General features: G+C 33.3%; 1 protein-coding gene across 1 annotated transcript; it reads left to right on the top strand.

Annotated features, from left to right (window-relative positions):
• Positions 1-21088: 21088 nt before the first annotated feature.
• Positions 21089-26409, top strand: LOC126888529 (52 kDa repressor of the inhibitor of the protein kinase-like). The gene is made up of 3 exons (XM_050656870.1): positions 21089-21696; positions 21796-21919; positions 26143-26409. The coding sequence occupies exons 1-3, from the start codon at positions 21089-21091 to the stop codon at positions 26407-26409; spliced, it is 999 nt and encodes a 332-aa protein (XP_050512827.1).
• Positions 26410-27337: the final 928 nt, after the last annotated feature.

Genomic DNA, 27337 nt, shown 5'->3' with positions numbered 1-27337 from the left:
TGGACTCGGAGTATTTAAGTAGCAACAGGTCATTCAAAAAGCTAATATTTTATTATTATAAAAAAAATTCTTTTTAATGTCTCTAAGATAAGAATATTAGTTATTTGTAAATATGTCTCTTATAAACTAAATATATTTTAACAGTAAAATGTCTCTATATTCTTTGTCCTGTGTATGAGTTTTTTAGACTTTGCAAATTTTTGCAAGTCTCTCATTGTCTTGCAATGGGCCCAGTCGATAAGGAGAAGACAGCCTTCACGACAGGATCTGGATTGTGGGAAGTCAACTTTAGGACATTTGGACTTTTTAATGCTTCTGCGACATTTGAGAGACGTGTCGTTAGACAAAATCGTCGATGATATCGATTCTGCAGTACTGTAGCTGACAGGTCTGTGTCTCTGTGATAAAATTGTAACGATTTTATCTTTTAAATGCAAAAACCTCCGAAACCGGTATAGACTCTTCCTGCACTCTCCGATTTAACCAGAGTATTATGCAGCTGCTGCATTTTCGTGTCGCAAAGAAATTGAAAATTTTTATACATTTTAATTCATTTACTCTTTTGTTGAGTACTAAGGAATTTTTCTTGTTGGAACTTTTTACCACGCTGAGCAGATGGGTTGTGAATTATTTAAAATGCTCTCATCTTAATTTCCTCGGTATCCTGTATGATTTCTAATTTTTGAAAATCTCAGGAGGTTGTAACCAAAGAAAGTATTCCACCTGTTACAAGTCATTCTGGTGGTATGGGTGTATTCCACAAGTCAATCTGGTGGTATGGGAACGTTATTTATTGTCGTTTTCTGTGCTACTTCGATTGATAACTTATTTTGTTGTATTGATTGTGTTGGAAGCAGGTCACACACAATCAAAATTCTTGGCAATTAGCTTGTCAATTAGTCGAATTCGACAAAATTGAACGACGCCGCAGTATTTTCACAATGCGTATTTTCACTAGAAACGAAGTTAGCGAACTATGCATTTTATCGAGATATGGATAGCAAATTTGGAATTCCGGGCCCAAAATCGTATTATATCTATCGTTTCGACGTCGTATCTTCACTAGAAACGAAGTTAGCGAACTATGCATTTTATCGAGATATGGATAGCATATTTGGAATTCCGGGCCAAAAATCATATTATATCTTTCGTTTCGACGTCGTATCTTCACTAGAAACGAAGTTAGCGAAATATGCATTTTATCGAGTTATGGATAGCATATTTGGAATTCCGGGCCCAAAATCATAATATGTCCTTCGTTTCGATGTCGTATTTTCACTAGAAACGAAGTTAGCGAACTATGCATTTTATCGAGTTTGGATAGCATATGTGGAATCCGGGCCCAAAATCATATTATATCTTTCGTTTCTACGTCGTATCTTCACTAGAAACGAAGTTAGCGAACTATGCATTTTATCGAGATATGGATAGCATATTTGGAATTCCGGGCCAAAAATCATATTATATCTTTCGTTTCGACGTCGTATCTTCACTAGAAACGAAGTTAGCGAAATATGCATTTTATCGAGTTATGGATAGCATATTTGGAATTCCCGGCCCAAAATTATATTATATCCTTCGTTTCGACGTCGTATCTTCACTAGAAACGAAGTTAGCGAACTATGCATTTTATCGAGTTATGGATAGCATATTTGGAATTCCGGGCCCAAAATAATATTATATATTTCGTTTCGACCTCGTATCTTCACTAGAAACGAAGTTAGCGAACTATGCATTTTATCGAGATATGGATAGCATATTTGGAATTGCGGTCCCAAAATCATATATCTTTCGTTTCGAAGTCGTATCTTCACTAGAAACGAAGTTAGCGAACTAAGCAGCGCGCCGTAAAATTATATCATTCTACAGCGTTTAAGAATATAATTAGACCAGTAAGAATCTGTTTTTAGGTGGATGTGAGAGGTGGCATTCAGATTTTTGCGGATAAAGTTAGGTGATAACTTCGTTAATAATAATTAATTTATGCTCCTTCTCAAGTATGCCCCGAACATTAATAAAAAGATAAAATATTTAAAAATTTCAAAATATTTCGTTCTTTTTCTACTTTTTTTGCTTATAACTTAAAAACTATTCATTTTAGAACAAAGTCCTATAGGAATAAAACAAAGATAATTAAATTTTCTATCAGATACGATTTGTTAAAAATGTCTTAATTTATCACCCTTGCTTCAAAATAGCAATAAATATAAAATAAGGGGGCAAAACAAGCCTGTCTTTATTCAATTATTTTCTATCACTTAGGTTACACTTGGAACCTTCCTAATTCGCTTAGAAAATTTTTTTAATGTGCTAAAACCGTACACCAAATTTCATTAAAATTAACTTACTAGATTTTGCATAATAATTTTGCAATCTAAACTTTTTTTAAAAAATTAAAATTTTTTTAAAATATTGCACAACAAAAACTAGAACATACAAAGATTTGTCATTTTTTTACATATAAAGAAGTACTCCACCTATCTAATGCACTTTACAGAATTGAAATCGGATTATTGAAGCAGCCTCAGCAATGTTTTAAAGTTATAAACAATTTTTTGGCTTATAAACAAATTAGTGCTGTGTCCAGGAGGGGGTGCTACGGGCTCCTTTATTTAAATGGACTTACCCAAGTTTTTTTATGTATTTTTATGTATTTTGACCCGTAGAACACGAATTTTTTGGGTAACAGTTGATCCGGATGTCGATAAGATTGTTATAAACAAAGAACTTGAGGAATTACATAAAATCGATTTTTCGCAAAATAAAACATTTTTTTGTATTTCTTGGGTAATTCTAAGCAAAAATGTTCTTACAAGTTTTTTCGTAGGATGCATAGTTTTCGAGATAAACGCGGTGGAACTTTCAAAAAATCGAGAAATTGCAATTTTTGAACGCGAATAACGTTTGATTAAAAAATAAAGTAGCAATTCTGCTGACAGCAATTGAAAGTTTAAGTCAAATTATACCGGTTTTAATTATTACATAATTGAAATAAAGTTAAGAAATATTTTTGAGCCTGGGCGCGGCATCCGTATCAGCACCGGGCGGCAGACTGTGTTAAACCGGCACTGGTCATGGATAGCATATTTGGAATTCCCGGCCCAAAATCATATTATATCCTTCGTTTCGACGTCGTATCTTCACTAGAAACGAAGTTAGCGAACTATGCATTTTATCGAGTTATGGATAGCATATTTCTAATTCCGGGCCCAAAATCATATTATATATTTCGTTTCGACCTCGTATCTTCACTAGAAACGAAGTTAGCGAACTATGCATTTTATCGAGATATGGATAGCATATTTGGAATTGCGGTCCCAAAATTATATATCTTTCGTTTCGAAGTCGTATCTTCACTAGAAACGAAGTTAGCGAACTATGCATTTTATCGAGATATGGATAGCATATTTAGAATTCCGGGCCCAAAATCATATTGTATCTTTCGTTTCGACGTCGTATTTTCACTAGAAACGAAGTTAGCGAACTATGCATTTTATCGAGTTATGGATAGCATATTTGGAATTCCGGGCCCAAAATCATATATCTTTCGTTTCGACGTCGTATCTTCACTAGAAACGAAGTTAGCGAACTATGCATTTTATCGAGTTATGGATAGCATATTTGGAATTCCCGGCCCAAAATCATATTATATCCTTCTAAATTAGCCAACTATGCATTTTATCGAGTTATGGATAGCATATTTGGAATTCCGGGCCCAAAATCATATTATATCTTTCGTTTCGACGTCGTATCTTCACTAGAAACGAAGTTAACGAACTATGCATTTTATCGAGATATGGATAGCATATTTGGAATTCCGGGCCCAAAATCATAATATACCATTCGCTTCGACGTCGTATCTTCACTAGAAACGAAGTTAGCGAACTATGCATTTTATCGAGATATGGATAGCATATTTGGAATTCCGGGCCCAAAATCATATATCTTTCGTTTCGACGTCGTATCTTCACTAGAAACGAAGTTAGCGAACTATGCATTTTATCGAGATATGGATAGCATATTTGGAATTCCGGGCCCAAAATCATAATATATCATTCGCTTCGACGTCGTATCTTCACTAGAAACGAAGTTAGCGAACTATGCATTTTATCGAGATATGGATAGCTTATTTGGGATTCCGGGCCCAAAATCAGGCATATACCTCTCAGTATATGCCCCAGATATTCAAATTTTGGGATAGAGACTGTTTTCAGCTGTTGGGATAGAGATGGTCAAACTACGTTGAAACCTTAAAGAAGCATTTAATCATCAAACTAATATTACGGTATTCAGTGCCAGATGGAGAGTTTATCTTAGATACAGATATAACTAATGTGGGGATTTGGGGAGTGTTATCTCAGATTCAAGGAGGGGAGGATCAAGTCGTTAGATATTTTAGCAAAGGGCTTTTAAAACATGAGCGAAATTATTCTGTTACAACAGTATTTCTAGCAGTAGTGAAATCAGATGAACACTTCTATCAATACCTCTATGACGCACAGTTTTTAATCCGACCGATCATTCTGGTCCTATGTAGTTAAGTGGTTAATGTAGTTTAGGAATCCAAAAGGTCAGATAGCCATATGCATTGAACGACTCCAGGATTACGATTTCAATATTGCGCATCGTGCCGTAGTTAGTCACATGAACGCTGATTATCTTTCTAGAAGACCGTCCCCAGCAGAGTGTTCTCACTGCAACAAAACAGATTCAAAGAAATAACAGTGCTAAGAATAGAGGTGGTAAACAAAGAGTGGACGCCTACTAAGCTCAGGGAAAAACAAGAGAAAATCCAGTTTTACAGGAATTCGAAATCGTCGACCGTTTTGGCAAAAAACATCAAGCCTATGTTCAGTAGTTAATACGGTTTGGGTCCAGTGGGATCCAGTTATCATGGAAGAGAGTCTAGTACGTCCTTAAACGAGTACTAGAAAGTGATCATGGTTCAGCGAAGACAACACAGTTAGTGATTCCAAAGAGCAGAATGGCCATAGTAAGTACTTCATCAGTTACACGAGAGTTCATCAGGAGGGCATGAATGCCACCTACTTTAACTGCGGCGTGAACATACCCCCTTAAGATTCGTTCCTCCAGAATTTCATTTTTAGAAAACGTTCGCTCATTACGTCACGAAGGAATACCTTCAGCGAACGATCAATCTGGAGAATTGACTCCCAGGCCGGCGTATATAAATAGACTAATTTAGATTTTACAGTCAGTCTGCATGAAAATATTGTATCTGATATACTTAAGCGCGTTTTGTAATCGAAATAATAAACTGATACTATTTGTGCGGTTTTAAGTCGCGAATATAAATTACAATAAATGTATTATATAAATTATGTTTGAGTGTAAATAGTGTTAAGTATAAATAAATTAAAATAAGTGTAAATGGAAACTAAATAAAATAAGAAGTGTTAATTAATATTCATTAATTAAGAAGATTAGTAAAGCAGGCAAAAAAATTCGGCCTAGAATTAAATGAAGAAAAAACTAAATACATGGTGCTAGGAAATACAGAAAGAGAAACTGACGATATGCTAAGTTAACACCGTTCGATAGAAAAGAGTATAAATTGAAAAGAGTAAAGAAATTTACATATCTAGGGGTCATAATAGACGAAAACAGATAAGATCAAACTGAACTAAAGCACAGGATAGCAAAAATAGTCCATTAAAATGATACATTTTTTAGGCCGTACCTTGCATTTCTTAGAGGAGTCAATTTTATTTCTTTAATGTATAGGGGGGATCAGTAGAAGCTTAAGTTCAAGTTTTTGGGGTCGCCATCCTTGTCTCCCGGTCGCCATCTTGGAAATGGGGTGCAAAGGGGTTTCGCGCTATATCTCATAAACTACCAAGCCTACGGAAAATCTAATGAAACATAAAATGTAGCAAATTAAATTTTTCACAATTTTGTTTCTATTACTTTTTATCGTCAAGTGACCAACAAAAAAGATATAACCAAAAATATGTAATTTTGTTTTAACAAGTTTTCTTTTGGATGTTATAACTCTTTTTCAGTTCATTTTAAAATAAAATATTATTATAACAATTTTGTAGAGGGTTTTTTAGCGAACAATTTCCACTATGAAATTGTTTAATTCTATTTATTTATATAGGTTTTACAGCGCTCCAAACTTGACCAGATTCTCGAATGCTCATAATGATACAATAAAAACAAAAGTTAGGCTTACTTTTCTATCTATATATATTTTTTATTCATACAAATTATTATGATTTTAATATTCCTATGCTATTATTAATCTGTTTTTGACCTTTCTTCCCACTATAAAACTTATAACTCTAAGCATACAGTAAAACGTCAATAATCCGGATTAATTGGGACCGGACCCCATCCGGATTATCAAATTATCCGGATTATCGAAATTACCTCAAAAAAAGGCCAGTATACACATTAAGAGGAAATAGTAGCGATCAACAGGTAGCGAAAACGCGTTCCAAGATTGCGGCTGTAATTTTGAATATTTTTTTGAGATATTTGGGACACTTATTCGTAATATAATAAAGAATGGTTGTACAGAGCCCAATTTGAAAAATATATTAATATGTAGAAATTACTCTGTAATTAAAAAGAATATTAAAAAAACGAGCCTGTACCGCCATTAAGAAGAACAAAAAATACACTTTCTTCAAATAAACTTTTTTATCCGATGCCTAGATTTTGTGTCATTTTGGAACTACTAATGAAATAACAAATTTTAGTAGTTCCAAAATGACACAAAATCTAGGCATCGGATAAAAAAGTTTATTTGAAGAAAGTGTATTTTTTTGTTCTTCTTAATGGCGGTACAGGCTCGCTTTTTTAATATTGTATGTAATTACAGAGTAATTTCCACATATTAATTTATTTTTCAAATTGGGCTCTGTACCGCCATTCTTTATTATATTACGAATACGTGTGCCAAATATCTCGAAAAAATATTCAAAATTACAGCCACAATCTTGGAACGCGTTTTTGCTACCTGTTGATCGCTACTATATCACCTTAAAAGTACAACAAACGTTTTAAAATTTTATGTTTTCTCTTGTACAGTAAAGTGTCTAGAGGTGAAATTAATCAAAACATTTTTTTATGTTTAAACACTGTATTGTAATTAATTTTTAATAGCACCATGTGTACAGTAAAAACCTCAGACACTATTTGGGCTTTTAAAAAAATGTGTAAAATATTTCTGAACTGCGGTAGAGGTTTGTTTTTCGCAGCGAAGTTCTTAATTTATTTTAAAAGAATCAGATATTTTTGCTAAATACAAATCCGGATTATTGACGGTCCGGATTTTTGACGTCCGAATTATCGACGTTCTACTGTATATAGAAAAGGCCCAAGAAGTTGTTTGAGCGCAAATTCGCCGCTTCAGAAGAAGAATTACGCAACCGCAAAATGCAAAATTCTTAAGCAGAGCAAAAAAACGTTTTTTGATATCAAAATCATAAAGTATGATAAAAATTAGCCATTCACCACACCGTGGCCAGGATCTCGAGATATAAGCGTTTTTTGGGGTGTGCCGCTTGTATATTAAGTAACATAACTTTTTTCCTATTATATATTTTGACTTAAAATTTTCCAAAAAACTTCTTCATGAACTATATTTTATTGTTGTGTTGGTTAAAATTATAAACTAAAAAGTTTGTCACTCAACTTTTTTAAGTAAACATGAAACTAACGAAATATGATGACAAAATGTTAATAAATTAACAACTCCTTTTTTAATGTGTTTAAACATTTTGGACAAATTTCGTTGTTATGTACGTACTTCAAGGATGACACAGTAAAGTTTTTAAAAGGAAATATTTACAGCGACCAAAGATACAGCGAGGTAAATTTGAAAAATCATCAAAATTGATTTTTGGCATTTTTGTATAAAATTTAGTTTTTTAACATGTTCCACCAACTCTATATAAAAATAAACTTCATATTCGGATTCAGCGACCTCTAAAACATAAAAATAGACCAAAATTGATCATTCACCTTAAATTTGATTTTCGTGGTTGACATAACGGTTAATGCCGCTCGTCTGATATATAGATAGAAAAGCATTATTTTCTACGAGAATTCGAGAATCTGGTCAAGTTTGGAGCGCTGTAAAACCTAGATAATAAATAAAATTAAACAACTTTATAGTGAAATTTGTTTAATGAAAAATCCTCTACAGAATCGCTATGATGTAATTTTATTGTGAAATGAACGTAAAAAAAGTTATAACCTCCAAAACGAAATTTCTTACAAAATTTTCTCTTATTTTTGTTTAAAACTTTTTTGTTGGTCACTTTACGATAAAAAGTAATAGATATAAAATTGTAGAAAATTTAATTTGCTTCATTTTATGTAAAATTAAATTTTCTGTAGGGTAGCTAGTTTACGATATACAGCGCAAAAGCCCTCTGCACCCCTTTTTCCAAGATGGCGGCCGGGGGACAAGGACCTCAACCCCAAAAACTTGAACTTAAGCTTATACTGAACCCCCCTACACATTAAAAAAATAAAATTGACTCCTCTAAGAAATGCACACTAAATGTAACATTTCAATTGACTAAAAGTAAGGTCGGCAGTTTAAAAAAATTATTAAAGTCAAAGTACCTATCAAGAAAGACAAAAACCAGAATATACAAAACCGTAATAAGAGCAACAGTTACCTACGGATGTGAAACATGGGTGCTAAACAAAACAGAAGAAGAAACGATAGAGAGGTGGGAACGGAAGGTACTGAGAGCTATTTTCGGGGAAAAAATACATAAGACGGTTGGCAGAGAATAACCAATCAAGAATTAAGGATTCTTTACAACGAGCCAAGTATAAAAAGATACACAAAGACACAAATAATCAGGTGGACAGGTCGTGTCGAGAGAATTGATAGATCAGGAATGCCAAATAAGGCACTGCTAAGAAGACCAGTTGGGACAAGGAGACGAGGTAGACCAAGACAAAGATGGCAAGAATAGTTTCAGGCTGATATACGATCGATGCAAATTACAGACTGGAAAGAGAAGACGAAAAATAGGATAGAGTGGAGAACCATGGTGGAGCAATTTTTACATGGACATTAAATAAAATTATATATAAGACATTAGTATATACTATCATGTGTATTATGTAAAATTTTAAAGTTGAAATTGTAAAATTGTAAAGCCCTAGGCCTATAAGGCCTGTAGAGCATATTAAATAAATAAATATTCATTAATAAATTAGAAGATTAAATCATTACAATATTTTATAGACCCATGTACTAGGTCCTATCCTGTTTTTTTATATGCCCTCTTTACCGAGTTTGTCGCTTCCTGGGGCGAAAAACTTGTTATTGGTTTGCAGAAGGGTACGGCCCAGTTTCAGTGACATCATTAAAAATGCCATTTGAAAACGTTATTGTCCTACGTTCAATTTCGTGGTCCGATAATTCTAAAATTTTCAACTGTATTAGTGGGCCTGATTGATTGGAAGTCACTACTGAGATAGGGGCACCTGCGTTCGTCTTTGCTTTTAAATTTATTTGGGGTGGTTAAATTAATTACAAATTGCAATGTACATATTGAAAGGATTTGTAGCTATTATAGTAAATAATATAAAAAATAACAAAAAAAAAACAAAATAGAATCGTCTCCAAACTAATGGAATTCCAGTAACAATATTGTGGGTTCATCACACATTGTTATTTCGAGTACTGAAAAACCCGATCTAGCAGCAAAACAAGCATTTTCTCTTCACTCAACAACATAGATTCAAAGATCATCTGATCTAACAAGAACACTCAAAACAAAAAATAATGGGTCTTTGGAATGACCGCTTACCAGAATGACCGAAGCAATACCAAGTTAAACGCTTTGCAACCAAAAAATTCCTACCACCAGCTTCTACCCATGAAAAAAAAATGACAAATACATATTGTTAAATAATTTTTATGGGAGGAATTTATAAAATGAATTTTATGTCAAAGACCACGAGACCGTAGATTTTCATGACTCTGTATATGGTCAAATTTTGTAAATAAAATAATTTAGCCGTAAGAATTGTTTTGCGGAAGAGAAAAATTTTAGTGGTAAAGTTTCTACGAACAATTTATACATTTCGACAGAACGGACTACAAACGCTTGTTTCGAAAGTTAATGGATAACGCGTTGATTGAACAATAGACAGTGCTTCCTAAATGGTTTCCTGGAAAGAAACGATGGTAAACAATTTTGTTTAGTTTAGAATGGAGGGTTTTTCTAGATTGTAAGTAAAATTAATTTTAATATCTCCTGGAAATTGATCAGAAAGATTTTTGCATACAATACTAGTTGTTCTTAAAAAAATGAAAGTAGGGATATGATGTGTGGAGAATGCTTGTGATTGGATAGGAGACTGATGGAAGGAGAATAGACTGGTAAGTTTCAAATTGATGAGAGAAAAAGGATTCATTGTGGAATTACCATCGAAAGCAATCAGTCGAGTTTGAAAGTAGAATTTTTATGTAAAGTGTGTTAATTTGGTGGCGGTGGAAGCAGATTCGTGAAAGACGAAATCGTGATCAAGTAGAGAAGTACAAACTCCTTGTGTCCGAATAGATTCCAGTTTCTGTCTGGAACGAGTAGCCGTATTATATAAATTTTGCAGAGATAACGAGCTGAGAAAAAAAATCTTGGGATTCTAAAAATTGACATTGTTTTTATCGAGTCAGAGATTTTAATTTGAGGAGAGAATTCGAAGTGCCGTTTTTTGAAACAGTTTAAAGGAGAAGGACAGTTTGCAGAATCCGAGCAGCACGTTGTGGTAGAACTAGGAACAACACAATCCAACAGAAGAAATAAGGACGTTAGAGAAGGTTAGTCAGATTATTTGTGAAAAGAGAGAGTTGTTTTGCATTGCATACCATATTTGTTTTTGTCAACTTAATAGTATTACAGCATAAATTATTCATTCATACATTCATAGAAGATATAAGTAATCTATTTAAAAAGTGGAAATTTTTTGTTTTTTTTTAATAATAATAAGAACAGTCTACCGATTCGATTGAATGAATTTTATTTCACAAAAGGAGATAATAGAATTAAAGTTTTTTTTATTAGATAAGAGAGTTTACAACAAAATAAAGTTTAGCATCAATATGAAATTTTTTTATATTTATGGTATAGTATATAAATAAATAGTACAGTGGAACCTCGATAACTCGGATTATTCGGGACCGCGACCGATCCGGGTTATCAAAAATCCGAGATAGCCGGAGAATATGGTAAAAATTAATAAAATACGGTATACTTACAGATAAACTCCGTTAGAATTGAAATAACATGAAATATATTTATAAATATGCACAGTACCTACTCATTAAAATTACTAAAAAAAACACCAAACCCAAACGTAAGCAAATGGAAGCGAACAATACAAGACACACAATACTAAAGACCATTGTTTATAAAATAATTTTTTAAATAGTCTTTCCTAAACAATGCTGACAGTTTGAAATAAAAAGGAATAGATACTACAGACAGGTGGCTGTTGTTTCTGCGGCGTGTGCTATGAGTAATTTTTAATATCGTATACTTAGTTCAAATTACACACATACACATTATCCCTCAAATATTATATTACATACATTTTTATTGTTGAAAGGTTTGTCTGATAATTAACTATTTTGATTGGAAATAAGCCACAATTAAATTGAAAAATACAAAATATTGAAAATCAAAATGTTTATCTGATGAAAATCGGTCCGGGTTAGCCGGACTTCCGGGTTATCGGGGGCCGACTTATCGGGGTTCCACTGTAGTTATAAAATTTATACAGTGCGGTGGAATAAGTGTTGCCCCCCCCCTGTTAACTTGTTTATTTTAAGAACATAAGCAAAATTCTCGGACAGGTCGATTTTTAAACTAACCATAGTATATTATAGCATCAACGTTTCGAACTTTACGCGATACCTCTTCAGGTGACAGCCATAAGTTTGATTTTTTTAAATGGGAAAGTACATCATGTGACAGCTCATTTAAAAGCTCTTAAAATACTGATTTCAAAAATGTATATTACTTTAATCCTGTTTGAGAGCATAGGCGCAAAATTTTGTTCGAATTCTTTCTAAATGCAATCATTTTTTTCGAATCCTGAAAAAACTAATAAGTATTTTTGAAAAATTTAAACGCAGAATGAAATATTACAGTATTCTCGATGGTCTAAAATCCCTGAGAACTCCTATAATGTTTATTTTAATAAGTCACAGTGATGAAAAAAGAGAAAATTTAGTGTGATTTTTAATTTCAAATAAATCATTCAAAAGAAACTTTTTGTTTATTCTAAGGGACTGTCAGCCATCGGCGATAATCTAATCTTTCATTCTGCGTTTAAATTTTTCAAAAATACTTATTAGTTTTCTCAGAATTCGAAAAAAATAAATGCGTTTAAAAAGAGTTCGACCGAAATTTTGCGCCTACGATCTCAAAAAGGATTAAAGTGTTATACATTTTTGAAATCAGTATCTTAAGAGCTTTTAAACGAGGTGTCACATGATGTACTTTACCATTTAAAAAAATCAAAGTTATGCCTGTAACCTGAAGAGGGATCGCGTAAAGTTCGAAACGTTGATGCTATAATCTACTATGGTTAGTTTAAAAATCGACCTGTCCGAGCGTTTTGCTTATATTTTTAAAATAAACAAGTTAACAGGGGGGGGGCAACACTTATTCCACCGCACTGTATGAGTTTGAGTATATTTATTTTCCCTGTTTTGTTCTGGATAAAGCAAGCGACGAGAAATACCAGAAGCCACAAAATAAAGGTAATACATCCAATCAATTAGACCTGAGAATATTTTTTATTAAAAAAATTTATTAAATTTTAGTTTTGTTTCGTGATAGTCCAGAAAGCCACTGCGCATCCGCTAGGAAAAATATTCTAATTCGGATTTTTTGCACAATCTTACTCAAAAAGGACTCCTTTTAACAAATTTGCATGTTGCCAGGACCAAAAGGTGGTCAAAAATTTTTTAAACGTTTTTTTTTTGTTTTTATCCTAAAATTATTTTTTTTACATGGAAAAAAGTTTTTTTAGGTTTTTTGGATCATTCCAAACAGAAAAGATCTTTAGTGACTTTTCTCTAAAAATGATAGTTTTTGACATATAAGCGATTAAAAATTGAAAAATTGCGAAATCGGCCATTTTTAACCCTCAAAAACTATGTGAAAAACTGAAAATTTGAATGTTGTCAAGGTAGGTAGATATTCTTTAAACATCGATTGATGAAATCCCGAAGAGTTTTTTGCAATACAATATTCAGAACTCCTTTGTTTTTTAATTGCTAATAAAGTGTGCGCGACATTATTTTCCACCGTCAGTATGGTGCAAATGAAAGGAATAAATTCGTTATTTCGTAAACCGGCGACTTTAAGAAAAAATCCTGAAACAGGTCGATTTTTATTTTTAAGTTATGATATTGTGGCATTTATGGTATACTAGTGACGTCATCCATCTGGACGTGATGACGTAATCGATGATTTTTTTAAATGAGAATAGGGGTCGTGTGCTAGTTCATTTGAAATCTTCTTCATTTCTCTATTCATTAATATAAACATTTACATAAATATTTATAGAGGGTGTCCAAAAAACTTTTATTAAATTAAATTATTTGACAAAAAAAGAAGTAGAAGGACACCCTGTATAAATAATTATGGAAATGTTTACATTACTGACTAGAGAATTGAAGAACCTTTCAAATGAGCTACCACACGACCCCTATTCTCATTTAAAAAAATCATCGATTACGTCATCACGCCCAGACGGATGACGTCACTAGTATACCATATATGCCACAATATCATAACTTAAAAATAAAAATCGACCTGTTTCGGGATTTTTCCTTAAAGTCGCCAGTTTACGAAATAACGAATTTATTCCTTTCATTTGCACCATACTGTCGGTGGAAAATAGTGTCGCGCACGCTTGATTAGCAATTAAAAAACAAAGGAGTTTTGAATATTGTATTGCAAAAAACTTTTCGGGATTTCATCAATCGATGTTTAAAGAATATCTATCTACCTTGGCAACATTAAAATTTTCAGTTTTTCACATAGTTTTTGAGGGTTAAAAATGGCCGATTTCGCAATTTTTCAATTTTTAATCGCTTATATGTCAAAAACTATCATTTTTAGAGAAAAGTCACTAATGACCTTTTCTGTTTGGAATGATCCAAAAAACCTAAAAAAACTTTTTTCCATGCAAAAATAATAATTTTAGGAAAAAAACAAAAAAAAAACGTTTAAAAAATTTTTGACCACCTTTTGGTCCTGGCAACATGCAAATTTGTTAAAAGGAGTCCTTTTTGAGTAAGATTGTGCAAAAAATCCGAATTAGAATATTTTTCCTAGCGGATGCGCAGTGGCTTTCTGGACTATGAGGAGCAATTAAAATAATGAATGAATTAATCTAATTAATAAGATGCTTGTCAAGCTCATAACAAGGAAAAAATACAGAGCATAATAATACATTATTCGGATATTGAGAATAGGTCACACACGCTGTAAACATGGATATCTAATAAATTCCAGCAATCCGATTTTGTGCCAGTACTGCAACACAACGATTTCCGTAAACATGTACTTCTCGATTGTCAATAGTACTACATATCTACAATCTTGATGACAATCTAAAAGATATACTTATCTCACACAATCATTATCGCTTGATGCAGACCCTACTAAACACAATTTGTGATACTGGGAAGCAGTTTGGCTTAAAAACTAACAATAAACCTCTCTCTCTAGTTCCATCACTCCTTGTTGAGCATATGCGTTTCTTGGCCAAAAGTGTTAGATTGCTTTCTGACCGGGACAACGCATCGTCTTTTGTTCTTATTCTCTGGATAAACTGCGTACTAGTACCTTCCATTTCTTATATTTTTTTCTCTGTTTTTGACTTTACCCCATCTTAGTCCAATTATTTCGTGTTCTCTCGTTTTGCTTTGATCTTTCTTCAAAGTGTGACGAGTGACCAATCCATTTCCAGTTTTTTCCTTGATTGTATGTAGCAGATCTGTTAGTTTGCTTTGTGCTTTCCCATAGTTCTGTATTAGTTATTCAGCTGGGCTAGTATATTTCAGAGTTTTTCTTAGACATTTTTTTACAAAAGTTTGCAGATTTTTAAATATTTTTTAATTATTATATTTTCATCCTGTTTTGGACAAGGCGAAAACGGTGGGTTCGTTGGGAAAAATATTCCCATGAGATTATTTGTCTAATTACATTCGTGAGACATCCCAGAATAAGGTTCAAGAAGTCACCCACGTGAAAAGTGGGCCAAACTTTTTTTAACAATTTTTTTTTATTCAATTTGCAAAAATCAATATTATTGGCCCGAACAATTTTTTTGTAGGGTTTTCGGACCATTCTGGATAAAAAAGGTCTCTTATAATTTTTCTCTAAACTTAATCGTTTTCGAGTTATAAGCAATTTAAAATTAAAAAAAAAAGAAAAATGGCGATTTTTAAGGCTTAATAACTCGGTTAAAAGTTATCATTATGAAAGTCAGAAAGTGGGTCATCCCGAAGAAATTTTTATCATTATTTTATTACTAAGCTGTTATTTTTAAGTAAAAGTATTGAGCGCCATGCACGTGGTAGACGTCCGTAAATGTGAGTGCAAGTAAGAAGCACAATTGGACTGTCGGAGTGGCATCTCTCTCGCACTCAGCATTTACGGGCGGCTACCACGTGCATGGCGCTCAATATTATTACTTAAAAATAACAGCTTAGTAATAAAATAATGACAAAAATTTCTTCGGGATCTTGTAGGGGGGGGGGGCATTAAACTTTGATTTAGTCACTTTATGACTTTCATAATAATAATTTTTAACCGAGTTATTAAGCCTTGAAAATCGCCATTTTTCGTTTTTTTTTTCAATCTTATATTGCTTATAACTCGAAAACTATCAACTTTAGAGAAAAATTATAAGATACCTTTTTTATCCATAATGGTCCAAAAAATCTATAAAAAAATTGTCCGGGAGGAAAATATTGATTCTTGCAATTTGATTAAAAAAAATTTTTTAAAAAAATTTGGCCCACTTTTCACGTGGGCGACTTCTTGAACCTTATTCTGGGATGTCTCACGAATACAATTATGCAAAAAAATCTCATGGCAATATTTTTCCCAACGAACCCGCCGTTTTCGCCTTGTCTATTTCCATGTTTCTGCTCCGTAGAGTAGTATAGTTTTAATGCAACTATGAAAGATTTTAATTTTTGTTGTTTCAAATATTCCGTTTGTTTGCCAAATTCTTTTAAAGAGTTGAATGCATGTTAGTTGGTCCTTTATTATTATCTTATACAGTGCGTCCATAAAGTAACGCATAAATTCGTTATTTCGTAAACCGGCAATTTTAAAGAGAAATCCCGAAACAGGTCGATTTTTATTTTTAAGTTATGATTTTTTGGATTATATATCATACTAGTGACGTCATCCGTCTGTGCGTGATGACCTAATCGATGATTTTTTTAAATGAGAATAGGGGTCATGTGATAGGTCATTTGAAAGGGTATTCAATTCTCCATTCACTAATGTAAACATTAACATAATTATTTATACAGGGTGTCCAAAAAACATTTTTTTAATTAAAATAATTGAGACAAAAAGAAGAATGTATGTAATTTCTTTAATTCAAAATGCATTTTACTACAGTCAGAACACAGAAAAAAAATTTATTTGATTTATTTGACAAATAAACATTGATGTTCGCTTAAACAAAATGTTCAAACTGGCAAGAGGCAGGTGGGTGGCAGCTTTAACATTGAATTTAAGCGAAAAACAACATTTATTTGTCAAATAAACATTTTTTCCTGTTTTCTGACAACATTAAATCGTATTTTGAATTGGATAAATTACATACATTCTTCTTTTTGTCTCAATTATTTTAATTAAAAAAATGTTTTTTTGAACACCTTGTATAGATAATTATGTTAATGTTTATATTATGGAATAGAGAATTGAATGCCCTTTCAAATGAGCTATCACATGACCCCTATTCTCATTTAAAAAAAATCATCGATTACGTCATCACGCCCAGATGGATGACGTCACTAGTATGATGTATAAGCCAAAAAATCGGAAATTAAAAATAAAAATCGACCTGTTTCAGAATCTTTCCTTAAGGTCGCCGGTTTACGAAATAATGAATTTATGCGTTACTTTATGGACGCACTGTATATCCTTATTAAACTTATTATCCTTATTATATTATTAGTCTATATATCCTTATTAAACCCCCGATCCTTTCCATGACTAATCCCAGAGATGTGAACTTGTCTACCTCTGCTACTTCCTTATTTTTTTAAGTTTGGCTTTCTCTGTGTTTACTAGGAATACGATCGTGCCAGTTTGTCAATTTTTCTTTCCATATGATTTTGGTGTTCAGTTAGCAGGCATATGTCATCTGCAAATTCGAGTAACTGTTTGAATAGTTTCCACCTGATGCCTGTTCGATCGTCAATTACTTTTCTCATTACCCAATCTATATCTGTTACCAGTGGCGGCTCGTATCACTTTAACTAGGTAGTGCCAGAATTCGGGCAGCTGCCTAAATTTTTAGTGACGGGTTCACGATATTGTCAAAAAAGGTATAAAATAGAATTTAAAAAAAATAGGTACGGATACTTTTACATTTTGTAGGTATACACCATTTCTGGGGTGTCAAGAAATTTAAACATTTAAAATGCATTCAGTGATTGATTTGACATCATGTCCGTCCAACAAGTAAAATCCCAAATCTCCCAACTTATCGCCCTTTACACAAATATCGGAAAACTATAACTAACTGAAATTCACCAGCGACGCGACGTCTGTCATTTTTTCATCGGCAATCACTACAACACAAAGATAATTTTCAATTTCTTTCCTTATTTCCTCGTGATAAACATCTAAGATGCACTAAAGGAGTTCATTTTGTATTGTTTTGAGGTACATGCTTTTAAAGATTTGGAACTTTGAATATGAACGTAAGTCGTGGTCTAATTCGGCTAACATTGAACAGTTCCATAAAGATGATTCTATTTTCTGAATTTTCCTTTTCGTCGTGATTTCTCAAAACTAACTCAAAATCTCCACAAAACCATACAGATATAATTTTTAATTTGATTCACAACATATTCGATTCTTTATCCACTTTTTTTTCATTGTGTTTAATTAGACTATCACGATAAGCTGAATTTAACTCGGGTTTTATTAAAAATTAAAATAAATTACCTACTTAAAAATATAATAGTTTATAATAAAAAGTTTAATCGTTAAAAATGTAATAATTATAAATACAAAAACGAGCGAGCGAGCGCGTTAAGAAACCCGAAAATATAATGTACTACTCTGTACGAGAATCTTTTTGCATCTACGATCCACTATTCACTATGATAACGCTATGATCATAGTAAAAAATATTAGATCTTCCTTGTCGAGCAGTCGAGCCAGGCACGAATAGTCTCATTTAGACGTGTATTAAAAGTGCAATATAATGCTACCTCTGTCACTTACATAGAATGCCCGTAAAATCTTTCTCTTTTCAGCTGGGCCATCTAAGCTTTTGGCACTGGCACGATGCGATCATCCCGTCCCGTCCGTTGTTTGCGTTTGAGTGGCGAGCAAGGGCGCCCCCAGGGAGGGGTCAGGTGGAGCTAGCGCCCCTCCTGAGAATTTGGCGAAAGCGTGTAAAAAATATTTAGCTCTCTCTTACTTTATATTATAAAATAAATTCCATATTAATCATAATCGCTCACGAGATATGCCAGTTTAAATGTATTTTTTCTCAATCCCTTATCCCTTCTGACTGAGACGCATATGTTTGGATGGAACCGCATCGTTTTCGGTGCGCATGCCGCATGCACTGATGATGTCCGGTCTAGGCTTATCCAGTTGAGAAATGAAATAGGTGGGCTGAACGGCCGATCTGATACGTCTAGTAGTACGGTAGTGCTCACAATTTATATACTGTTATTCATAGAACTTATATTAACGTGTTAAAAGTGTTTTTTGTGCAACATGTAAGTATTATATAATATACTTTATTTCTCACTTGACCTTAAATAAAATAGGCTTATTTTTACGAGGTAGTTATCTATTGTGTGTAAAGGTAAAAAATACTTTTTTATGAATTAAAATAACATCATTTGCGTCTATGAAGTACAATTACAATATTTATTTCAAAAATTGTGCTTGAAGTAATAACATTTTTTATAAGTACCCTTCCTACTTTAAGAAAATAAGTTATTCCTGTATCGCAGTTGAGATATTCAACTGTGCAAGGTAGGTATTTTAATCTACAAATTTTAATTAACTTAGATGAATTTTTTACTTCTCTAAAAGGTTTTAAAAATATTTTTCAATGCAACTAAATTATCCATTTGGTCTTATTCTGTCCATTTATCGGCCTACTCCCCGGTTAAATGCGTTAATTTATTTGACACCTAACACTTAGCTGATTGAATGCATCAATTTAATTAGCCTACTGTATTTGTAGAAAAATGGACATAAGGAAGTTCTTTAACAAGCCAAACAAGCGGCTGAAAATTGATGATGGATCTGACATACCGAACAGTACCGAAAACAGTAGTATAGTATGCAGTCAAAATGATTTAGCTGTAGCAGGGCCATCTAGCTTGGAGTCAGCTGTATCCGCCTCTCAAAGAGAAACTAACGTTGTAACGGCCACCGCATCGGATAATTTTGCGATTGTTGAAGACTGTTTAAATTTGGATGTTGGGAACTACCTTGATACTAATAAAATTTGTAGCTTGAACGATCGCTTGAAATTTACTTTGTTAACAAACCCATGGAAGCCAGATAAATGTTACAATTTCAAGTATGATATTGACGATGGCAAACGACCATTTATCCATGAATGGTTAAATACGTACCCCTGGTTAGCTTATTCAAAAGAAGTTAAAGGTGGGCTATGCAAGTTGTGTGTACTGTTTAGGCCCCGCGTAACCCATGGTAGTTATCAAAGCGCCTTTATAAATCGCCCATTTACCAATTTCAGAAAGTTTCATGAAAATGCGAAATCGCATATGAACTCTGAATGGCACAGACAAGCATCTGAAAACTCAAGTAACTTTATATCTGTCATGAAAAATGAAAAGAAAAATGTTGAATGTCTTGCAAATTATGGTTTGGCCAAGCAAATTGAATCGAACAGAGCGAAACTAAAATCCATTGTTTCTTCAATTTTGTTTAGTGCACTACATGACTTACCATTAAGGGGTCATACCAATGAGGATGCTGTGTTCAATAACCTTTTACATTTTAGGAAAGAAGCTGGTGATTCTGTTTTAGAAGACCATCTGAAAAATGCGCCGAAAAATGCAATGTACATTTCCCATAGGACACAAAATGAGATCATTGATTTATGTGCAACGGTTTTAAGAGACGAGTTAGTTACAAAAATCAATGATAATGAAATATTTTCCATTTTAGCAGACGAAGCAATGGACATTACTGGTACAGAGCAACTCTCTCTGGGCGTGAGATATTTTGATAAAAGTGAAAATTGCATCAGAGAAGACTTCCTTGGTTTCACCCCATTAAAAAGTTTAGATGCTGAACATATAGCAAATGCTATTACTTTAACATTAACAAATTGGGGCTTGAACTTGGAAAATGCAGTTGGCCAAGGATATGATGGTTGTAGTACAATGGCTGGGGAAATAACTGGAGTACATAAAAGAATAACTGAGAAATACCCAAAAGCTCTATATTTTCATTGCGCCAGTCATCGGCTAAATTTAGTAGTCAATGATTTAAATGACATACCACAAATCAGGAATACAACTGGCACAGTTAAAGAAGTTATAACATTTTTTCGGCAGAATGGCCAAAGAAAGGCAATAGTGGGAACTCTTCAAAAACTATGTGAAACCAGATGGACCGAAAAATATAAAGCAATTCGAAAGTTTAGTGAGCACTTTGTTAGCATCGCTGAAGCACTTCAGACTCTATCGACTGAAGGTAACCGTGACACAAGGCAGAAAGCTTTCCAGCTTCATTGCGCAGTTACAAATACAGCATTTGTGATATGTCTACATGTGATTGCCAAATAATCTGCCCAGTTAGAAATCGTTACGCAAATGTTACAAGGTGTCAGTTTAGATATTTTGAAGATATCAAAACACATTCAGAAGGTTACTGAGCTATTCAGTTCAGACCGACAAAATGGAGAAAAAGAGTTTGATAACATTATGGCAAATGTTGAAACAACAGCAAACAAGCTTGGAATCGAGCTCACATGTCCTCGTGTTGCTGCGAAACAGGTTCACAGACCAAATCACTCTACCCAGACTATCAACGAATACTATAGAAAGTCCATTTTCTTGCCTTATTTGGATTCTTTGGTTCAATCGTTGAAAGATAGGTTTTCAGATAGAAACAAACCATCATTTGAAATTTTCAATCTGCACCATAAAATCATGAAAGATCTTTCTAAGGAAGATTTTGAAAAGTCTATTAACAATATAAACAGCACGTATTGTGAATTGTTAGACAACTTTAAGGAGCAATCAATTCTGTGGTTCGACCTTTGGAAAAACACGGAGATAGATGCCAAAGCCTTGGAAAAACTGAACTTAATAGAGGTTCTTGAGCATGAGCATGCCTGCTTTTTGCCGTCAGTAGCAAAAGCCATCCAAATAGCTCTTTGTCTGCCACCAATAACTTGCACCATCGAGCGATCATTCAGGTAACTAACTATAATTTTATTACGTTATATTCTTATCCATGTGTTTCAGTTCTTCTAAAACTTACATTACAATATAACAACCTCGATACTTTTTTACAGCACTCTCAAACGTGTGAAGACCTGGATAAGGAATACGATGTCGAACAATCGTCTAAGTGGGCTATGCGTGTTATCTGTACACAGAAGAAAAATAAAAGAAAATATAGAAAACTTCATGCAGAAAGTAATTGATTTATTTGCGATGGACACCAGAAGAATTCAATTATTATTTAAGTAACATTTTACTGACACTAACCGTGTTGCGTTTTAAAGAGCAAAACAATTTTTCTTGTATTTTTTGTTTCAATACCCTTTGCCCTCCCTGAGGAAATATCCTGTGGGAGCCCTTGGTGGCGAGGGTCGTACTACACTGTACAGTTGACAGATTTTATATAATTTATAAAGAGAAAAGAAATACGCACAAAAATGAACGGGCATTAAAACGGTTTAAAGATAAAAAAAATATGTTTCTGCATAAAAATAAGGTAGTGTCATGGCTCCATGGCACTACCTCACCGGCCGCCACTGTCTGTTACCCTACCTGAATGTTCCAGTTTGGCTTTGTATCCTTCGTAGACGAGTTTAATAAAGTTTATGAGTTATTGTGGCATCCCATATAATAAGATTTTCCACATCTGTACCCTATCTACACTGTCAAAGGCCTTTTCGAAGTCGATAAATCTCACATATATATCTTTATTCAATTTTTTTTGTTTGTTCCATGATTCTAAGAGTACAAATGTGGTTCATGGTGGAACGTTTGGCATGGAAGGCTGATGGGTTGCTTTTCAGTTTTTTATCTAGTTCCGGCTGCAATCTTTTCAATATGATTTTGGTCAACACTTTGGATGTAAGGCTTAGTAGTGTTAACAATAAACCTAAAGAAAACAAAAACCATGGTTATCAGTAAGAGCGGTAAAGTCATAACAAGGATCCAGATAAAAAATGAAGATATTGAACAAATGGACAAAATAAAATAGTTAGGAGTCTGGATTACTGAAGATCTAAATCAACCGAATTGAGAAATTCGATCAAGAATAGAGCAATCAAGAGCAGCCTTTTTGAAAATGAGGAAATTTCTGGATAACTAAAGACTCAATCTGCAAATCCGTTGTGTGATGGTAAAATGTTATATCCCCTCTATTCTTCTTTTTGGTGCTGAAAGTTGGACTGTCAATGTTGACTTAATAAAAAAGCTAGATGCTTTTGAGATGTGGCTTTTTAGAAGAATTTTAAAAATACCATGCACTCATGACTCATCATATTACGAACAATATGGTGTTGCACAAATGCAAAATATACAAAACCATGATAAAACCGGTCCTTATATATGGATCAGAGACATGGACACTGACGAAAAGCGATGAAAACTTATTAGGTACGTTTGAATGAAAAATCCTTAGACACATATATAAGGGGGTGAAAGAAAATGACGTATAGCGCAGAAGATATAATTTTGAACTATACGCAGCATACAACGAACCCGACGTCATAACATCCATAAAGATCGCACGTCTGCGCTGGATGGGCCATGTTGGAGACCGAAACACCAAAACACATAATGAAGCAAACACCAGTAGGGAGAAGGTCAAAGGGAAGACCCAAACTTAGATACATGGAACAAGTGGAACAAGATCTGAAAACACTTTTGAGATTACCCACTGGAAGAACAAAGCAAGGAACAGAACAGAATGGCGGAAAATCCTAGAACAAGCCAGGACCCAAAAAGGGTTGTCGAGCTACTGATGATGATGATGATGGTGTTGCACCGAATGGGATGACGTAAAGCACTTTTAACCACCATTTTTATCTTTATGTTACCGGCAATTTTTATATACACCCATTACCTAAAAGGTACGCTGTACCTACAAAAGCTTTAAGATTGTTTTATTAATATTTTTAAGATTATTTTTATAATGCACTGCATTGCAAGCCCAACATTTAATAGTCATTTAATAACTTTGGCAAATAGGTCTGGATACCGCGTATGAAAAAAAAGTTGATTAATAGCAAGCTGAAAATTTGTCAATAGCTTAAGGGTGTCTATTCGGATAAACTTTGATATATGGGAACACTATAACAGGGGCAGTTTTAATTGTGCAACAGGTTAAAAATTTGGAACGGTCAGACCACGAAAACGGCACATTTATTTTGTCCGACAGAATAGACTTAAACTCTCCGAACAGAGATTAAACTCTCATGCAAAAATCAGACTACTATTTTTCACCAAATGGGCGTTTTAATGAGTGGCACATGTAGAATATTTCAAATGACAGGAATTATGACAGGTGATAAAGAGCAGTCTGATTTTTGCATGAGAGTTTAATCTTTGTTCGGAGAGTTAAAGTCTATTCTGTCGGACAAAATAAATGTGCCGTTTTCGTGGTCTGACCGTTCCAAATTTTTAACCTGTTCCACAATTAAAACTGCCCCTGTTCCAGTGTTCCCATATATCAAAGTTTATCCAACTAGACACCCTTAAGCTATTAACAAATTTTCAGCTTGCTATTAATCAACTTTTTTTTCATACGCGGGATCCAGACCTAAAAGTGAAACCCATTATATCTAAATTTAATTTTAATTTTTAAATTTTAAAGCACCTACCCCAAACTGGCTGTGGTGCCTATACCTAGTGTTTTGGGCAAATTAGCAAAATTCAAAAGTTATTTACCAGCAATTTTATTGCTGGAATCGAATTATAAGATCCTATATATTATAGGTATGCAAAGTCCGCAGATAGTGTGCTACTTTTTTTATAAACAAAATTGCGCCGACAAATCGTATTTTTTTCAAATATTGAATGGGTTGCATATGTGAGTCCATATTAAATGTAGTAATGAAACACAGACTTACTCACAATCATTTAATTATACTTTGACGACCGGTTTCGATCTCTATATTATACAGATCATCTTCAGGTCGGCGTTACAAGTAGTTAAATGCTACAATTAAAGAAAACCAGAGTTAGAACATTATCTGGTTGCACAAGTGTTAACAGAAAGCCAAATTCGAAAAAATTTTTTGAAATAAGGGTTTTCAACTGTTGACATTTCAGAATATTGATACCTACAAATGCACACCTATGAGTTATAATGCTCATAAGCATATATGAGCAAATGGGTGCATGTAGTTTGTGAATATGTGTTGAAATTTAAATTATTAACAATTAAAAACAAATTAAACCATTAAGCAAACTTAAATATGCATCCAAACTCAAAATAATAATAACAAATAGATAGTAATATTGTTCAAACCTACTTACATGCCGTTACAAGGGATGCGTTGCCACTTAGTTGTTATCATATTAATTCGTCCAACTTATGCTAATTGGTTTGCTGGGAGGGTTATACGGTAAACAGACATGTTACGCAGGTCAAAACAAAGTAAATTTTTTTTTTCAATTATTGCTTTATAACTCCGAAGATTTTAACTTTACAACAAAAACACCAGAATAAAAATTCACCGCAATTAAATTCTTCATAGAGATATGTTTTTTCCGGTTTGCTCCGACGAAAATTTTCCTCGGAAAATGCGGGTTTTCCCAACAAAATCTCTAATTTTCAAATAAAGTTTTAGGTAAGTAATTATTAATCAATAATTAAATAACTTAGTGACATCAAAGCTTTCTTGGTATAGATTGTAATTCCAGAAGCCGGTGAAAATTAAACGAATATTTTAGCAACAATTCAATTGTTAATTAACAATTTACGATCGCAATAATAACCAAAATAATCATGAAACATTGATCAAACTTATAAAAATTATAAAGATGAGATGTTTATTTAATATTTTATCGACAAAATATAAAAATTTCTCTGTTTTGCATAATCTTTAAATTTTGAAAAAAAAATAGTTAGGTATAATACGTTGGTCTAATTAGTAAAGTACAAAGAAAGGTTATTTACCAGCAATTTTATCATTGGAATCGAATATTATGAACCTATATATTAATAACATAGGTATGAAAAGTCCGCAGATAGTGTGCTACTTTTTTTATTAACAAAATGGAGCCCCCAAATCGTGTTTTTTGAATTATTGGTCTATAACTCCGAAGACTTTAACTTTATACCAAAAACACTCAAATAAAAACTCGCCCCAATTTAATTCTACATAGAGGCATGTCTTTCCCGATTTGCTCCGATGAAAATTTTCCTCGAAAAATGCGGGTTTTCCCAACAAAATCTCTAATTTTCAAATAAATTTTTTGGGCAAGTAATTATTTATAAATAATTAAATAACTTGGTGAAATAAAAGCTTTCTTAAATCGGGAATACATCGCTAATGAATGCCCTTTGGTAGAAGGACCAGTACTACAGATGTAAACAAGAAAACAAGATTCGAAAGTGAGCAAAAAAACACAAGAAAAATCAGGACAAAGAAAAGATCCTTAATCAAAATCCAAAACAGAAGCAAAACTTATTGAAACTCAGTGTCACACGGAAATCCGTAGCTAGTGAAGCTGCAACCAATGAAAATGTACGTGATGGAATAGAAATAACTGAGGGAAACATAGCTTCCCTAACTGAAGAAGATGAAAAAACATGTAACGAGAGTTCTATTCCAGTTCAAGAAGTTAAAGAACCAGAAACCGAAACCAAGTTAAAAATTGAAACTAAAGATAAATTGGGTCCTAAATTCGGAAAATGGCATAGGATTGCGGAATACAGTAATTAAAGAAGTAAGGACATTTTGGATTGGGAAAGGTCTTCAGAATGTAAAAACCTTGATGGAAGTGTTTCAGCGACAAAAAGAAATTTTGAGGGCATTACAAGATTTTTATACAATATATGGTTTTTCGAAAACAAATCAGTGGAACAAAAATTAAAAGAGATTGGCTGACGTATTTTTCCTCAAACGGAATATTGTATTTTGGGTTTGTTCAGTCTGTGTACAACTTTTTTTCATCCTCTGCCCACCGTTGGGAAGTTATGATCAAATGCTTAACTGAAACTACACTAAGCCATCTCATTCGCCACGATCTGGTTCTTATAAGAACAAGCAGCACATGCCATAAGACCTTTGCCAAAAGTTAAAACGCTTTCAAATCTGCTCTTCATACTCTTGCTGAAGACATTAATCAGCAAGCTGAAACAGTTCATGAGGCTAAAGTATTTGTTGAAAGAAATATCAAAAAAAGAAACATTCATAATGAATGAGTTTTTGGTAACAATTTTAGAACGCATCAACGCTGTCAGTAAATCATTGCAGAGAGAAGAGATTGAACTTCAAACTGCAGTTCAGCTTTTACATTCACTTTTGAAGTTCTTAAAATTCCAAAAAGATAATTTTGCTTATTACGAGCAGAGGGCCTAGTACCTACAATACTCTGAATATTCTCTACTATACTCTAATTACTGATAGTCTGGGCTGATTATCGGAGAATAGGTTATTTTTGGGAAAAGTTATTTACCAGCAATTTTATTGCTGAAATCAAATTATAAGATCCTATATATTAATAATATAGGAATGCAAAGTCCTCAGATAGTGTGCTACTTTTTTTATAAACAAAATGGCGCCCGAAAATCGTGTTTTTTTCAATTATTGCTCTATAACTCCGAAGATTTTAACTTTACAACAAAAACACTCAAATAAAAATTCACCG

This window comes from Diabrotica virgifera, chromosome 7, assembly GCF_917563875.1.
Source record: "Diabrotica virgifera virgifera chromosome 7, PGI_DIABVI_V3a".
NCBI lineage: Eukaryota > Metazoa > Arthropoda > Insecta > Coleoptera > Chrysomelidae > Diabrotica > Diabrotica virgifera.
This window is presented reverse-complemented; position numbering and strand designations above follow the sequence as displayed.

Coding starts and splice junctions, on each gene's coding strand:
- LOC126888529 (XM_050656870.1), top strand. CDS start 21,089: ATGTTACAAGGTGTCAGTTTAGATATTTTGAAGATATCAAAACACATT. Junction 21,697..21,795: donor ACCATCGAGCGATCATTCAG/GTAACTAACTAT, acceptor ACTTTTTTACAG/CACTCTCAAACGTGTGAAGA. Junction 21,920..26,142: donor TAGAAAACTTCATGCAGAAA/GTAATTGATTTA, acceptor AATCCAAAACAG/AAGCAAAACTTATTGAAACT.